A 17,858-nucleotide genomic window follows, 5' to 3' on the forward strand; every position below is an offset into this window, starting at 1 on the left:
CTATCATTTCATGCTTATCCGTAAGTATTTTACTTTTTTTCCCACAGTAATTTAAAACGAAGTTAGAATAATAGGTTTCTGACGACAAGTTTTGGTAGCCATTGAAAGACTTAAATTCAAAATGTGTGTTTGTTTGCTGTTATTTGTAGACCATGCTGAAGAGGTCCGGTCCATAATTCAAAGGGCTGCAAAAGATGTGGCTATTGAGAGTTCACTGAAGACGTACGAAGAAGTCTGGCTGAGTAAGATCTTTGAGCTCAGGGTGCACACTAGAATGAAGGGCCCCTCCTCTGCTGCTGCGGCCACTCAAGAGGTAAATATGGCGACGAAGCGTAGATCAGGTCTGAGGCTCGATTCCACAGTGGTTACCCAGATGTTCTTTGTCCTATGCTCGTTGCAAATCCAGCGTCATCTTTTTTCATTCAACTTAAGATTTACCCTCTGTCATATCGTTTGTCAACTTGTTAGATTTACTTCGTTCTGCATAATATAACAGAACTCTCAATTTTTTTAAAAAGACCGCGTTGCTATTTTATTTAAACTCTTCTTCAATTTGTCTTTTCGGCATCTGGAATGAGGATAGTTTTTGAGGTTTTAGTTTACGGTAAGAATTACTGAAAAGTAGAACTCCGTCTCTGCGAAGACAAACGAAAAAATTGTACCCGAAAGTTTTTTCTTGCCGCTTGTTGTTCGCGGGTAGGAACAGTATTTATAGTAGCAGTAAAGGCGGTTGAAAATTAATGTACAGTGTGGGCTTTCATGTATGTCCGATGATGGATTGCTTTCACAGACACCTGGCAGCGAGTTCGGTAATGACTCTGATATGAACATGCATGCTCCCCGCGGTCTGTCCAGTCGAGTATCAGTGACAAGTCATGGCAGTGGTGGAGGCTTCAGCGTCAAGGATGGAGCTGGTGGAAGCCACAAGACAAGGAAGACGTCGATCGCTGGATCAGCTACTTTCTCTCACTCCCTCACGAATTTAACTCAGGTGACGATGCTTGGCAGATTTTAGTTTGCAAAGGATTTAGCGGGAGAGTTTGTGAGAGTCGCTCTAAGGGGTATAAGGGGGCGTAACAGTACACAATCAATCAGGGAAGGGCATATTTTACCGAAAGTACAGGGTATATTGTACCGCCCGTTGTGGTTTTCATTCATGCGTTCTCGGGCAATTCTTTCACGTATTATCCAAATACACTAAGTAGAGTACAGATAGAGCGCGAGTCGAGTACAAATATCACGCGATATTGGATAGTTAGTTAGTTTGTACTGTAAAAGAAACCTGTTTAACCGGTCGGCTGCACGCGCTACGCTTGTCTATTTGCTTCGCTTTTTCCTCATAAGAAGTGCATTTAAAATTAAGCGGTGGAATTATAAATAACTTATTAGTCGTTTTAGTGTGTAGTATTGCTGAGTATTTTCACTCGTTGTTTGTATTTTAAAAAAAATACGGCGTCAACTAGTTTGAGAGTACCTATTATTTGACTCAAGCTACAATCTTTTCATACAACAGTGTTTCATTTTTCTTACACCAAATGTGATCTCCACAGGACACAGGCCCAATTTGTTTACTGGATAAGTGTGAACCAATTTTTGAAGAACTCGAAGATCATCAGGTATTTTGAGTATGGTGATGTCTGTGACACACTTTTCGCTGAAATGGACGTTAGGTTACTTAATGTCATCATCCAATTTAAAAATTGGGAATTTGGCTGAAATTTCCTTAAAAATGAAAGTATAAGAATTAGTGACGTGGATTTCTTGCGTTTTGTGCAGGTTTCCCTTCAGAGCATGCTCAGTGGTAGTGCCGCCGGCTCATTTGCAGACGACATCATGAAATGGCAGAAGCGATTGCAGACAATAGAAGCTGTGCTAAGTGTTTGGCTTGAAGTACAGGATAAATGGATAGAACTGGAGGATGTACGTATAGATTTCTGCTCGTGAAATAGTAAATGTTATAACTTATAAGCTTGTAGAAGCTTTTATAGGCGTCGATTATTACAACACTTGAAATAATACGACAGTTTTCTAAAAAGAGGCTTATCAAACTAATTAGAGAGCTTTTTTCGTGTTGTATAGAACTGACTGTTTAGCTTTGAACAGCACTTGTTCCCTTGATGTGTAATGTCTTCACGCAAGTCTTTGGTTATTAATGAAATAAATTTTAATTTGACCAACGGATGAACTGCAAGTGAAGAAATGATCCTGCCAAGTCAGGTGCAATTTAACTCTTTGACTCCCGCGAGTGACCAAGACAGAATTTCTCCTTACTGTATCGGTACAATATCATGCAAACAAGTAATGAGAATAAAGGAAAAAAATCAATCATGGGATTACTAATTGATCCGATACCAAACTCTCCAAACCAACATGATGAGAATCGTTTGACAGACAGTAAGGAGAACTACTAATGAAATCTTGGGAGGGTTAAACAATTTCCGAAAAGAAACCTGAATACTCAGGCTTCGATGGGATCCGAAACGGTGCCTTTTTCGGGCTTCTTTTCTGCAGTATCTAAACTGCAGCTTACCTGCGAAGATCATTTCCTCACTCGTCTCTGGTTAGTTAAGTGTCCTGCACAGTTCTGATGTAGTTAAACTTCTGTGTAGGTCTTCTCCAGTTTGGATCTCCGCATCGCTATGCCTCATGAAACGAACCTATTTTCTGCTGTGAATCGCGACTTCAGAATCTTGATGAAAGTCACAGAGAAAAATCCAAACGTGCTACAGGCATGCTCGAGGATAAGTAAGTGGACAGCGTTATTAAATCGTACCCCAGCCTGGTGGTAATACTATTACCGTTACTTATTTACAAATTGTTTTTCCCAAGAGGTTGGTTTGCTTGTGGTCATTTATATGTTAAGTTAAAAGTTTCAAGGGCAGATGAAATTCCAAACGACAAGAGTCTTTTAAGATAACGACTCTGTGAACTTGAGCTGGAGGTTTTCGCGAACAAACTCGGATTATTGTCCAGGGAAAGGTTGTAACCTATTATAAGAGGATGATGCCCAGTTTCTCCAACTTTCTTGTTCAATATTCATTTTTACTTCTGTATGGAAGCTGGCAGACAATTAAAATTCTGCGACAACCAAATTTCATACTTCCCCCTTTCCCCCATGGGACATTTTTTGTTCTCTTTGAGGGAGCAAAGTGTTGGTTTTAAAGGCACAAGTATTTCATAAATGATAAACCATTTCTACTCCCGTTATATTGGTGGTTCATATTTCTTGCAGATATTCAAGCCAAACTAGAGAAGTTGAACATGAATCTTCAGCAGTGTTGGAAATCTCTTTTAAATCATCTTGAACGAAGGCGCCAGAAATTTCCGCGCTTTTACTTCCTCTCTACTGAAGATGTACTTCATATTGTATGCAACGGTGTGTCATTGTTGATCATTTTTATGCTTCGTTTTGTTTGTACAATAAGTGATTTAATTACTCTTGTGATTGACTGTTGCTGCTTCTCCGTTCCCAAGGTTACGATCCAGGCCTCGTGAATCCATATTTACCGAAAGTTTTGGAAAACCTTGGTGCCCTTGTTTACGAGGAGATTGAAAACGAAGGACAAGTTTATTTTAGCATCACCGCTGTGGTCAGTTCTCATGGAGAAAAACTTGCTCTTAAACAGGTGAGTAACCCCAAAGTAATTGGTATCTCAGTGATGGGTAGATTTAGTCAATAAAGCACCATAAGCAGGTAAAATTCGTCTTGAGGTCTCCCTGAGATTTTAATGAAATATTGCCTATTTCTAACAAACGCTTTTTGCTTAATTTCCATACATATATACATACATACGTAAACTTTATTTAGACTCGAATTTGAATGTTGCCAAAAAGCTAACGTCTTCGGGTTAAATATAATAAAATAGAATGAAAATACAAATTTTGCTAAGAATATTAAATTTACATGCCTATCAATTAATACATTAATAAAATAATTTAATACAATAAAATACGATGTAATTTACAATCGATATAAAAATACATGCTTGTGATATCAAATGTTAAAATTGACAAACTAAGAATTGGTGTAAATCCTCGCAAGCTCTCAGGCCATCAGGTAGGGAATTCCTTAGTTTAACAGCTGAATAATTAAAAGAATGTAGACCACATACTCGGCTTAGAAAGTGACAGGATGTGGTGACTACGTAGGTTGTAATTTGCAGCGCGGGGAGGGAACACGGTCGTCATATAATACGGGTAGTTTTCTACAAACAAGCTCCGTGGAACAGAATGGTCTTCCCTTCGGCAAGACGCCCTGTCCTCACATTGTCTCTCTAATGCTAATGAGAAAAACACCCAGGGCCCGGTTGTTCAAAACCGCGATTAAACTAATCACCGATTAGGCCTAATCGGCAATTAAATTTCTTAATCGTGGGTTAGTTAATCGTTGGTTAAAAAACGGTTGTTCAAAGGGAGATTACTCGGTCGATTTACTAATCCGCGATTAAGCATAAAATGAATTATATTAATTAACTATAATTTATTTTGTGCTAGTTTACGTCATAAAATTGCCGGAAATTTATTTTTGTCAATATGGCTTCTCCAGCGAAGAAAGTGCGGAAAGCAAACTTTTCACCCGCTGAAATTTCCGTTTTAACGGAAAAATTTGAAGAAAATATGGACATTCTTCAAAGTAAATTTACCAACAGTATAACAAATGCAAAAAAAAAACAAGATTTGGGAAGAAATCTCGGAGGCGGTAAACGCCGTCGGTGTGACAGCAAGATCAACGCAGGAAGTACGAGACAAGTGGAAAAACCTCCAGAGTCAGGCAAAAAGAGAATTCAGTTCCTTTAAAAGTGAACAGAAGAAGACAGGTGGTGGCCCTGCTCCCCCGAACCCATCAGAAGCCAGTTTAAAAATAATAAACATGTTCAGTGACACATCGTCATTTACTGGGTTACAGGGGTTTGAAACAGGTAAATTTATAAATGGAAACATTATTGTAATACCTCTCAATGTCCATACCTTGCATAAAATGTATACTTCGCTAACAAACACGGCAAAGCTTCCGCACAGCCCCGTACTTCATTATGCATACAGTCCTTTGTTAGAAGAAAACAATAGCGCAAACAATAGATTACCTTTGGGACTATTCGCTTTGTTTTCAAGAAGTTGAATTTTTTTTTTTACTTTTACTCAAACCTTTAAAAAATCGCCGTTTTTTAATTAAAAATTGCGCTTAATCGAGCGCTGATTTAAAATATGTAACAGTCAAATAAAAATTACTATGCTTTATGAAATCTATAAATCAAAACAGCTTAAATTCCGCCTCATATTAGCCTCAAAATTGTTGTTTTTGAAAGCAAACATTCGTAAAACGATGAAAATAACATCGATGCTCACCTTTAAAGTTGTTCATTGCCGTTGTCGTTTTTCCTTTTCTCTTTAACAGTAGAGTTGCTTATTTTTCTCTTTGCTTCCTTTTTCTTCGCCCATCAACACCAACACAACCATACAACAAGTCAGCCATGTTGTGATTTTTATTTTTTAATCTGCCGATTAAGGATTTAATCCACCTAGCGAGCAGGGTTAGATGTAACCCTTGGTTTGATCGAAGGTTAGGAATAATCGGGCTTTGAACAACAGAAACTAATCGGCGACTTAAATTTAATCGGCGATTAGCCTATTTAATCGTGGATTAGCGCTAATCGCAGTTTTGAACAACCGGGCCCAGGAGTATAAACTGATGACAGTAAGATATGAGGAACACTGGACGAATTGCCGTGGGGCTATATGCGTTGGACTGGGACTAGTATCATAAAGAGTAGGCAAAGCAATACGCTGTGTCGCTTCGTGACGCTGAAATTGGGATAAACTCCCATATTAACCTTTTCACTCTAACATCATAATGCATATTCTCCATACTGTTTCCTAACGGGCTGACAAGGAGAATTGGTTTAACAATCAAGAGCTTCATTAGTCGGTGAACATTTTCTTCATTCTCATGATCTTAATGTTCGATTCAGGGGTAATCTTGTAAGGAGAAGTTAGATGCTAGTCACTCGTAAGGGTTGAGGGCTTAGTTGACCATTGGGCCCTTGACTCTTAAGTGTTTCTGAAATGCATGTAATCTGGCGCTAATCACTGTATCATTTCATTCCAGTCCGTGCTATGCGAAGGTGCAATTGATAGCTGGCTCCTTGGATTGATCGGTTCTCTGAAGCAAACTCTCTTGGATCAACTCACATCAGTGCTTTCTCCTGCCCCACTTGTAAGTAACGAAGCCCAGCCTGACAACGCTGAGGGTGCAGCCCAGCTTGACGAGCCCCCCCGGACAGCTGGAAGTATGAGCAGAGTGGAGAGATCGTTCACTCTGGACAATTGTTCTGAAGTGATTTTGTTGGCGACGCAAATTGAGTTGTGCAAAAAGATCGATAAGTCACTGAAACAGGTATAATGTTTACTTTATGTAATGCTGGTAACTTGACTTTATTTCTTCATTCGGAGAGAGAGACTACTGGTGATGACTGAAAGCTCGATAATGTGATGCGAACATAATGTTTGAGCAGCTCATCCCGAGTTTCTGTCGCTTAGTGGTGATGCTTTAGATCCCCGAAAGGAATGTTATGGCTTTAAGTTCTTTTTAGAGACTCACATATCTCTTCGTCCGCACATTCGCGTCAGTTTTTTACCGTAGATGTGTAGTAAATATCTTTGCCAGACTGTTTTTGACTTCTGTTTGGTATCACAGGCAATGTTTCAAAGTTGCTTTTTTTTATCTTTATAATTATTATTATTGTTATACATTTACTGATCGAAAATTACTTAGTAACTTACTTTGAATATTTTAAATATATTGTCATCCCAGGTGGCAAGCGGCGAGAACAAAGAAGCCCTAGGCGAAGTCTATGACAAGCTAACCACGATTTTAGAAGCCACAGCGATGATGCTTAAAGGTGTCGATAAGGAAGGCCAGCCACAGGGAGCTGAAGCTGGGTACGACAGTGGCGTGAACAGTGACAATGACCCGGAAGAAGCAGCTATGAAAAAGATGAGTCGTAACACCAGTGCCAGTCAAGACCGGCCTGGTACAGGTGTGGCACAAAACGACGAAGAAGTCTCGAACATTTCCGGTGCGTCGCAAAAACAGAGGGTGCCACCTGAACCGGATGAGGCAAAACCTGAAGGCGTGAATAACAAGATGCTGCTATTTCCGAGCCAGATTCAGAAGATCAGTAACATCATCGCCATGTTATCACACAAGAGAAACTTGGTTCAGAGACTGATCGAACACAGACAAGAGTGGGAGGCACTTAAGAACCCAGAAGACAGTTTTGATTGGCAGTGCCACGCGCGTTGCCGCTGGGAAGAAGAACAGCAGGCTTTCAAAGTCGACATTTTGGACATGGAATTTGATTACGGATTCGAATACCAGGGCACCACATCGAGACTGGTTCTCAGTCCTCTTACGGATAAGTGTTTTGTGGGTCTAGCTCAAGCAGTCAAGACACGAATGGTTGGAGTTTTTACGGGCGAGTTCGTAAGTATTAAAATTCTCTCGTTGTATTTGCAGATTAATTGTCCACGATGTTTACTACCTGCCACGTTAGATCAAGACGGCAAGCGGTTAACCCCAGTGACAAATAGTGGACCAAAAACAGCATGAAATTGTCGTTAAATAGCAGGGGTACAATTGTGGTACACCCAGTGGCTTTGTAGATGGTGCACTTGATACCGGATTTAGGCTTACAGCTGGTGAACAGGCGGGAAAACAGGACAAAATTCTGTAGGGCATGCTGCCAGGAGGAGCAATAAGCTGCCACAGTGAGGCTAGTCAATGTCAGGTCCTTTGAATTAGCGTAGTGACTAATATACTTCCTTAAGTGGTTCAAGTGCCGGTTTTCTCTCTTTAGGGAGCTGGAAAGACAGAAACCATCACTGAACTGGCCAGGATTCTAGGCAGTCCGCTGTACACATTCAATTGCTCCACGCCAATGAACAGAAGTACTCTTATCGACATCTTCAGAGGTCTTGCCTGTTCTGGTATGTTTAGTGCGTGTTGTGAGTAGGTAGATTGGAACTGAGAATACAGACAGAACATAACAAGAAATTATGTAACCTTTGTCTAACTTCCAGGGCTCGTTTACATACTGCTGTTCCTTTATGTGCGGCTGTAGTGTTCAACACAGGCATCTCCAACATTATTCGGAAACATTTTGTACACAACATTTTTCCTCGACATGTGTTTCTTGAGCTGCCTTTTCCTTCTTTTAAAGCGGGTTTAAAACGAAATGTGATTTCAATTCGATTAATTCCTTGATTTATTTTGGAAATATTTACATCTCAGTTTTTGTTGTTCATTTTCATTCCAACTGGCGACTCCTTACAACTCTTCAGGCCAAAATATAATTTAACCCTTTAAATCCCAGAGAAGAGTAATATATAACTTCTACATATAATATCCATACTTATCTAGCAAACGGGTCATGAGAATACTCAAGCCTATCAGATAGAAGTTTTTATCTTGATTTAACGCAAAATTCTCGTACCTAGTTTACAAGGAAATATGTATCAGCTAGAGGGGAGAATTAGCAATCAGATTTTTGGAGTTAAAGGCTTCAAGAAAGCTTCAGATGATAACGCCTGGTGATCCTTTAGGATTATGTGGTCATCGCATGTGACATCCTTTTGAATAACTAGGCTCGCTGTTTATTTAGTTTCCTTTATCATCTTCTTTTCTTTATCATTAGGTGCATGGATTTGCCTTAATAACATTTCGACCATTCAGCCGCCCGTTTTGTCTGTTTTAACACAACTTGTAACAGTAGTTCTTGATGGTTTGAAAGCAAGCAAGTCCACGGTTGTTCTTCACAACGATGAGATAACACTGGTGCCTCAAGGCGCGTGCTTTGGAACACTGAATTACTCTGCTGACCAGCACAAAACGGAATACGATCCATCGGTGGGTTTTTTCCCGTCCTTCAAGTCATCCGCCACTTTTCTTCCTGTAGATCTGTGGGAAAAGTTCCGCCCTGTGGAACTCGTTGGTCCTGATCTGCAGGTCATTATTCAGGTGTGGCTGTTAAGCCAGGGCTTCACGCAGGTGTCCTCTCTGGCATCCAAGATTGTGACCCTAAGGAACCTTTGCCTGCAGCTACTTCCGAGCTCCTCTAAACCTCTCCCAGCAGACCTCTGTTTATGTCTTCAAAAGTGTGTCGGCTGGGGAGCTTATGCTTTGAAAAGAATGATTGAGGATGCAGGATCTCATTTGGGGACAAGTTCTGAAGAGGTTCACGTGTTAGCTACAAATAAAGGACCCTTGAACGAGGGGGAAGATGTCTCAGAACGTGCAGAGTCTCCTACTGAAGCTGTTGATGCTGTGAATGTACCACTCGAAGCACTCAGACACGATGGTAAGTTGTGTCATAAATTTGTCAGTGTTAAAATTGCAGGCTTTTGTTCCCAACGTAAACCCCAGAGCCCTTTCCCTCCTTTGCAGCTGGTTAAGAACGAGTGCAACTCCTGCCATGTTTTAAATATCTTTTTATGTTACTATGTTGTCTTGGGTTTGTTCTTCAATTAGAACTTCTGGGACCAATGGAAAACCAGGATGCATCCAATGTGCAAGACGAGCAAGAGATACTAAAACTCGAGGAACGTGCCGTTGTACTTGCCTTGCGAGACGCATTTATGCCTGGTTTGGACGGGAGTGATGCCGTCATGTTCGCCACTCTGTTAGCAGATCTGTTCCCCAACGTTCAGGTTCCAATGATCTTTGAAAGTTACGGCTCGGAAGGGACTAAGATGCAAATGAATGAGCAAGTGAGCAACTTAGAGGAGATTCCTGTGCTCTCCAAGACTGGTGAACTTGGTGTAAATAATACGGAAGGTGCGTAGATAATCTAATGTGGCAAATCAAATAATCTAGTTCAAATCAAATAATCTAGTTGTGGCCGTCAAATATATTAGATAGAGATCACCAATATCTTAGCGATTGAACTTTTAACTGAATACCACAACTATTTCATTATATTCATCACACTCATTTTCTCTTTATTTTTATTTATTTACTTGTCACAGCATGAATTTATATGGGATAAAAATGGAATTGTAGTTTTTATTGATTATATGTTGACTGGACCAACTGATGTAATATAAGGAGGGCCACGGGTTTGTCAGTCTATGACTGTAAAGTGTTTACCCTCGTTAAATTTATTTGTTTATTTATTTATTTGTATATTTATTTACACAAAAAATTAAATAAATTAAACAAGAGGAAAGAGTCGAAGGATATTATTTGTCCAGCACGTAGCCAACTACAAGTACATTGGCTACGATGTGGAATACTTTGAACCCCAAGAATTCATTGTCAGAGTAATATCATACGGTTGAAATCAAAGAACATTAAACTAACGTACAAACTCCTAAATACATACGTTGGCTCTAAATTGATAAGTTTTGTCTTGTGTTTTCAGTGCTGAGTGATATGCAATCTGCTATAAAAGTGGCTACGAGCAAACTTGGTCTGCAACCCGGTGCTGCTTTTCAAGCCAGAGTGGCTCAGTTGGCCGAGCTTGTCAAAGCGCACAAGCTGGTGAGTTATACTTTTTAATATTTGTTGGTTTGTGATGATTTGAAGCGGTTGGAACGAGCTTGTGCGCGTTCTTCTACTACTCTCTTCCTGCGTCACCATGTCTGTATTTTCAGTTAAAACATTTATCCTAACATTTTAATATTTGTTATTTGCAATCTTTTTTAATCTTCTCCATCCTTAATTTTACACTTTTCGTTTTGGTTTCTCGTTAGTGCTCGTTTTCGCCAGGAATCTATTATTGTTAGGCACATTTGGTAATAAATGAAGAAGGGTGGTAAATGTTTTAAGCTCGGTCGTCTAATAAAGAAAGACGTGATTCATTTGTCACGAGCATGTGACGACGAGGATTCCAACCTCACACCTTTATATATAGCGTTTCGGTGCTCTAACACTGAGCTACAGAGGACTGCAGCGAACTCTTTCGTGACGAATACTTTATGAAGCAATCGCGGAAAATACTGCGTACACAACTATACAAATGTACATAATTTTCACTTTATTTCAGCGCCAGACATTATGACTTACCTGCTTTAAATCCTCCTAGAGTCAAATAAAGCCGTCACAAACTAATCTGTGTCAATTTGACCACTTGGCTAGCTACTCACAAGCAAAAAGATCAAACTAAGATCACTATAGCAAAGACACAAACTTGTTTAATAAACCTTCTTGTTATCTCAGGTGTGTATAACTGGACCAAGTGGGTGTGGGAAGACCGAATGCATCAGGACCTTGGGTGCGGCTCACAGAGAGATGGGACACTTAGTGAAGACAGACATAGTGTGCACAGAGGCTGTAGAGTCTGAGGAGCTACTTGGATATGTAGACCCTGAAACTAGGTGTGTAACGGAGGGAGGGGGGGGGGGAGGGAAGGGGGAATGGATGATTGCGATAGTGAAACCCATTAAACGTGGTTGGCTTGTCGTTTCATAAAGTTTTCGATGCACGGCGTAGTACCCAGTTAAGGCAAAAGCTTAGCGCAGTTCCATTGTACTCTTGAAACGATACAGAGTGCGTTTGTTTCAGCGATGTTCTCGCTTAACTCTTACATCTTTGTTTCTTTGATCTTTCGTTGCAAAGAGAATAAATCTAGCCCTACAATGTAGGTTTAGATTTTCAAAAACATCACTGGTATACAACAGCTCTTTTCAAAGTTAGATACCTTCTGGAAGAACGGAATTCTAGAAATAAGATAAACACTCTTTTATTTTTTTTATCCAGGGAATGGCGAGATGGTGTATTGACTGTGTTACTTAGACGACAGGCTCAGCAACTTCGTCTCCAGGAGACAGAGAGCAAATCTGCGGGAAAGCCTTTGATGAAATGGCTTCACTTGGACGGGACGGTAATGTACCCACCATGAATTATTAAGTTATTTCAACAGAACTATTACTTACCAAAGATTTGTTTAATTTCTTCTTACTGCAGATCGATCCATTGCAAATGGAATTGTTTGGTTCAGTCGTACAGAATACAGGTTAGTGTTTCCGGTCGTTGATTTGCTGCGATGAGGCAATCGAGTAATTTGATTTTCAACTGTGTGTCTCCACCTGTCCAGGATTGTATTAATGTTGCTCTGTTATGTTCTGTGATTGATTTAAGAAACTTGCACCAAACCCTCGGCCAACCTGATCCCAACGAAAACCAATAGCGACTTGGTCTCTCACCTTTCCCTGAACATCAGGCAGCTTGCTCCTTTTAGTTATTTCTTTTAACTCTTTGTTACATTTTCCTCTTTTCCATATGACTTTTTGCAATACTTTGGTTGTTTTTTTTACAACAATCAATTGAAACGCGCTCTCTGCACAGTTCGAGCTTTGTTTATGTTTATGTGATTTTATCAACTTGTTTGAGCTTCGACGTTTTAGTTTGTGGAAATATTTTAGAATAATTCCTCTAGATCATCATCAGTAATTATTCATCTATATTTATTTACAGGAACGGTAGTTATTGGCAACAACGAACGAATTAAAATTCCAGATGCTTTGCTTATCGTTTGGGAAGTAAGAATGTTTTTAAAGTTTTATTTTCAGTCAACAACTCTTGATTAATACTCGTGAAAACCAAATTAGACTTTGTTATTAAATATCCCTTTGACTTTCCTTTAAAGCTGGAAACTCTAGAGAATCTCAGTCCAGCGGTACTCTCCTCCGTGGGCATGCTCTGTATGAACACCTCCGATGTCAACTGGCCACTTTTGGTTGACCGTTGGCTCGCCAAACGCTCCGAACGTGAGGCAGATCCGTTGAGAGAGCTTTGTGATCGCTATATTGGTCCAACATTGGCGTACCTGGCATCCAAAACATCGGTCCCACCTATTTCAGGAGTACCACCAACACAAAACAAGCCTTCAAAGTTGCGTCACGTGGTACCTGTAAGCGAGATGGGTATGGTGAACACTCTGCTGACTTTAGTAGAGGTAGGCCTGTGAGTTGTGTGCATTGGTAAAATTTTTTATTATCAGGTTGGAAAATAAGAACTTTGTGGTACTTTATTTTTAAAGTATATCCCTGTGGTTCAGTATGAAGAGCCATCGAGAATTGGTACTCTTGGTGGACAGGATGCTAGTACGGTTGTAAAGTATTCGTAGCACCTCATTGGTACACATCGTACTCGGGGGGGGGGGGAGGAGGAAGGGGCACTGTGAAAGATAAAGGAAATTTTCCTTTGTACAAAACTAGCAAATCAAGTCACGTTATAAATTTATTTTAAAGGATTGACCTGAATCACATATGTTGATCGATCTTGATAGCAATAACATACCGAGAACTCTGTTTTGTTCCTCTCAGAGTTAGCCTTCATTGAAATTATAATCTAGGAGAGTCTTTTCCAGGGGTTTAGATTTGAAGCCCAGAGCTTCCAGTGTGTATGAGGATTGACAGCGAGAAATTTATAGTTTCACTTCAGCTACTTTCGGCATGTCGATCTGTATTTTGTAGGCAATCATATCAAACTATTCAGACTTGATGCTACCAGAGCTTGAAAATTATTTCTGCTACTCTGCCATGTGGGCGTTTGGTGGCACGTTAGTGGAAGAACATCGTCCATTTTTCAGTCAGTGGTGGAGAGAAAAGTGGAAAGATTATGTGATGCTCCCTGGAGACGAAGAGGTTGGTGATCAATTTATTCGTGCTCACCCCCTAAGTAGTAACAACTAGTAAACTCAACAAGAGCCTGGGAAATAACTTTAAATTGATAAGAAATGGAGGCAGCAGCAACACATACGTATATTTTACCTATTTATGCAAGTTCTAAGAATTCTTCAAATCATTCCCCTTCGCAGCGTATGAGTTTTATTCACTCACCCCGTTAAATTAATGCATTGTTGAGGTTAGATATGTTAGAAGTTACCGAAACGAGGGCTTCGGAGAGAACTTTGTATTGATAAGCAGTGGAGGCAGTGGCCACACTTTCATGTATTAGGGCTGTTTATGCAAGCTCTCAGAATTTGTTATCATCAAACACGCTCAGTATTTCAAGTCGCCCCACTAGGCTCAGTGTGAAAGTTATTTTCTTACCCATTTGAAGTTATGCACTTTTGAGGTTGGGTGTAACCCAAAATTTCGACAGCCATTATGTTAACTCTGTCTTTCAGGGCTGCTAACTTGTTAGTTCACTTTTTAATCATTTTATTTTTTCATCTTCAACATCCAGCGCCACCTCCAATGTTGCCCTAGTGTGCTTTCTGCGGCTGCACAGAGCATATTTGCCTTCCTGCCATTGGTCTGAACCAAATATAGCAAATACCTGATAAACTCTCATTAGTGGCGTACTCTCTTTGTTCTAACAGGTGTGGAATTACTACGTGTTTCCCGAGACTCACGAATTCCTCAGCTGGGCCGACTCAGTTCCTCCTTACTCACAGACAGCAGCTGAAGGCATTCCTAATGAAGCATATGTTCACACGATACAGAATGAGGTCAGAATTATGCTCATTTTGTCTTATTTAGGCTAAATAGGAATTTTGGTCCACATCAAATTGCGTACAGTTTTAAAGAATTTAACTCCTTAATTTGTTAACAGCGTATTTCTCACCTTGTTGGTTTGCTGAGCGATGGCGGAAAACCGGTTTTACTGGTTGGCGAAGCCGGTTGCGGAAAGACATCCATCTTACGTCATCGAATCAAACAACATGGTGGAGATATTGGTGAGGTTTTAAGCTTGACAGTGTTTTGTAATAAGTTCACCACATCCAGAAGCTTGTGGAAAGAACTGTCATCTTGCCTGGAATGGAAACACGCCAGAACTTTCGTACCGAAAGGAAACAAGAGGTTAACTTGTCTGATTGACGATCTTAATCTGAGCAGGGTAAGTTAACCACTATATTTGGGAATTTCTGAACTTTCAGTATAGGTCCATCTGAAGACTGCAGCCGTGTGATTTAGGAGATCCAAAATTTAGTGACTAGGTTGAAAAAAATCGTCACAGAAACATTTCTAGACTTATTCGGCCATACTCCGCCTTTGAATCATGCTATTGGGCCTGTTAAAACTCTATTTTGTCGTTGTCCTCCATAACGTCAGTGTAAGTCTTTTTCTTTTACGTTGCCGTTTTTTCGTGAAGTTGCAATGGGAAACTCTTGCTTGATTTAGTTATTAGCATAAAGAAACGCAAATTTCCCTTACATCATTTGAAAGCTCGTAATCTTCGTTATTTTGTTTCGTCTCGTAGGCAAACAATTTTGGTGCCCAGACCGCTCAGCAGTTAGTTCGCCAACACATTGATCATGGCGGCGTTATTGACCCGGAAACCTACCAATGGCGGGAAATACATGACGTCACTTACCTGTCATCATATAATCCACAAACTCCGCCTACAACAGCTCGACTAAACAGGCGACTGTTGCGTCACTTTGCGCTGTTCAACGTCACGTTCCCTAAGTAAGTAGTTTAGAGGGGTTTCAGATTAACTGCGCTGTAATCATGACGAGATAAGCCCCAGTGAAAAGCCTCATGAAGATTACCTCCGTTTTCGTGTCAAGTCCCTATATTAGGTGTGTTAAATACCGGTGATCTTGAAAAGAAGACGAAGCCCTAATCTCTGGTTTTCTTGGTTAATAGCATCGTAACATTTGAGCCTAACGTAATGAATTTGAACTTCCTCTTTCAGCCAAGATGAACTGCACCATATCTACACTCAACAGCTTGAGAAACACTTTATAATTCATGTAACTCAGTCCCAGCACACAACTAACGACAATGCATCACAAGAAGCTGCTGAGGGTCATTCCCAACACCACGGGACCGGTGACCACGATAAGGCCATCCGGGATCTATTGTCTGACGTTAGTCACGTGACGGTAGAGCTCCAGGATCACCTGCGGGGCATGTTTCTGCCCACGTCACAGAGATGTCACTACATGTTTACCATGACGGATTTGACCATGGTGTTCAGGTGTGGAATTATAGAGACTCTCCTGTAGAAGGATAGATCGAACTAAGAGACTGAGTCTCTTTTTGTTTAAAAGGAAAACCAGAGTAACCTCCACGGCCAAGGAAATTTCTAAAGGGGCCAGTGAACACATAAAGTAAAAACACGCAATTTTTTTGAAGCGCGGGAGGACGCATGTGATTAAATGACGTTTGGTTTTAGTTCTGTATCTGATTGATTGAGAGAATTGCGCAAGTTTTCTTGCCCAATCACAGGGCAAAGGAAAAAAACAAAATCTCATGTTAGATTTCCGTTTCCAGAAATTCTGGGAGAACCTTGAAATAACTAAAACGTAAAGAACGTTGTTATTCGTTTTTTCATGAGCGAGAGAGAAAGACTGAATCTGAGGCCCCCTTTGGATTCACACCCTAGAACTTGGACTCCCCATTATTGCCCCACGCGCATGACAAGGCGGTAGACATCCTTTCCTTTTCTTAACTTCGCTCAAAATTTGCTAAAAAAATACATATTTGGTAACTTAGCTAAAGTGGAAAACCCATACGGCCTTAGTAGAAATTGAAATTGCGGAGAAAAAGTTCTTAAATTTCTTAGGTTTGTTTTATCTTAACTTCCTTTTCGATTCTGTACAGAAACCTATGCCTTACATTACGCCCGGGTTGCGCTTCTCAAGACCTCTTGTTACTATGGAAACATGAATGTGACTGGATCTACGGGCGCCGTTTGATTGACTCAGTCGACAAGGAGAGATTTCAACAGACATTCCTGAATGCTGCTAAAAAACGCTTTACTGAGGACGAACAGGTATGTATGAAAGTTTTTGTACGCCATGAATAGATTAGTTCATGTATTTAGTTCTTTTTATTGATATGTATGAATGGTTTCTGTTTTTTTGTGGAAGTTTACAGACTTTGTTCTTGTATCGATCCCAATTTGAATATTTTGTCATTATCCTGTTTCGCTCGTGTCTATTCGGTTTTCTTTCATAATTCCGCTCGGTCATTCTTTACTTCATGTTCGTTTGTTCGACTGGTCGGTCGGACCTTCGGTCCTTCTCCGGCGCATTCTAATTTTGATCTGTTCGTTCTTTCTTTAGTCTGTGCGTAATTTTGCAATATGTATTCTTAAATCTGTCGATTGCCTCTACTTTCTTTTAGCTGTCAATTGTGACCAGCCCCACGCCTTTCTTCACGAACCTAGTGGATTCTGAAGAAAGCACGGGTGAGGTGATTGGTGCTGGATCGTCGGAAGGTGCCGAAGATGACGTACATTTGTCGTATAGAAACGTCTCCGATATGGCAAAGGTGGGTCATCCTTTCATGAATAGGCAAGAGGAGCGTTGTAAGCTTGAACTCTAGTTCTCTGCAAAGTACATTCGGTCGCTATTGGATGATTAATTATTGATGAAATAGCATATCTACGAAGTGACCTTCTTTCTTCTCAAGTAAAGAAATGATCCTCGCGCATGGACTGCAATTGAAGCAATTGCAGCAAAGAAGCCTAAAAAAATTCCGGCTTCGACGGGATTCGAACCCATGCCTCTCAGGTAATACTGGGCTAAGAAGAAACGTGGGGAGTTTCTGAGTTGAGAGTGTTTAAGTCTGAATTTGGAGTGGTGGTTTTTGTGGAGGGGTAAAACTAGACAACTGAAAGGAAGCCTTCAGAGCAAGGTCGAAAATCAACAACCAACTCAGCCCACAAGTGACCCCAGGCTCAGGACCCAAACCATTACGCTTAACTTGTTATCTTAGAAAGAAACCGAGGATGTCGCTATTGGTTAGCTTTCTATGTTTCTGCTAAATGAGAGTTATCAACGGCATTTTTTTTTGTGTTGTTTAGGTTCAAGCTGTGTTGGAGCACGGGATTGAAGAATATAACAAGGACTTTCCAAGACTTAAAATTGCTCTTTATGAGGTGAAGTTCCCTTTTAGATGCA

At 40.4% G+C, this 17,858-nt stretch overlaps 1 protein-coding gene across 1 annotated transcript in view; it reads left to right on the forward strand.

Annotated features, from left to right (window-relative positions):
- LOC113668774 (uncharacterized) overlaps window positions 1-17,858 on the forward strand; it is a 53,316-nt gene that overhangs the window by 17,783 nt on the left and 17,675 nt on the right. Inside the window, exons 31-56 of the mRNA XM_089209283.1 lie at window positions 150-313; window positions 791-991; window positions 1,551-1,616; window positions 1,777-1,920; window positions 2,610-2,745; window positions 3,233-3,376; window positions 3,475-3,626; window positions 6,107-6,394; window positions 6,812-7,483; window positions 7,857-7,986; window positions 8,694-9,356; window positions 9,527-9,832; window positions 10,419-10,537; window positions 11,216-11,373; window positions 11,756-11,879; window positions 11,963-12,011; window positions 12,473-12,537; window positions 12,645-12,953; window positions 13,474-13,644; window positions 14,325-14,453; window positions 14,558-14,842; window positions 15,206-15,414; window positions 15,644-15,928; window positions 16,555-16,726; window positions 17,080-17,226; window positions 17,762-17,836. Of these exons, the coding sequence (XP_089065409.1) occupies window positions 150-313; window positions 791-991; window positions 1,551-1,616; window positions 1,777-1,920; window positions 2,610-2,745; window positions 3,233-3,376; window positions 3,475-3,626; window positions 6,107-6,394; window positions 6,812-7,483; window positions 7,857-7,986; window positions 8,694-9,356; window positions 9,527-9,832; window positions 10,419-10,537; window positions 11,216-11,373; window positions 11,756-11,879; window positions 11,963-12,011; window positions 12,473-12,537; window positions 12,645-12,953; window positions 13,474-13,644; window positions 14,325-14,453; window positions 14,558-14,842; window positions 15,206-15,414; window positions 15,644-15,928; window positions 16,555-16,726; window positions 17,080-17,226; window positions 17,762-17,836 (5,363 nt within the window). The remainder of the gene's footprint in view (window positions 1-149; window positions 314-790; window positions 992-1,550; window positions 1,617-1,776; window positions 1,921-2,609; window positions 2,746-3,232; window positions 3,377-3,474; window positions 3,627-6,106; window positions 6,395-6,811; window positions 7,484-7,856; window positions 7,987-8,693; window positions 9,357-9,526; window positions 9,833-10,418; window positions 10,538-11,215; window positions 11,374-11,755; window positions 11,880-11,962; window positions 12,012-12,472; window positions 12,538-12,644; window positions 12,954-13,473; window positions 13,645-14,324; window positions 14,454-14,557; window positions 14,843-15,205; window positions 15,415-15,643; window positions 15,929-16,554; window positions 16,727-17,079; window positions 17,227-17,761; window positions 17,837-17,858) is intronic.

This window comes from Pocillopora damicornis, chromosome 6 (assembly GCF_964200805.1).
Source record: "Pocillopora damicornis chromosome 6, jaPocDami1.2, whole genome shotgun sequence".
NCBI classification, from domain to species: domain Eukaryota; kingdom Metazoa; phylum Cnidaria; class Anthozoa; order Scleractinia; family Pocilloporidae; genus Pocillopora; species Pocillopora damicornis.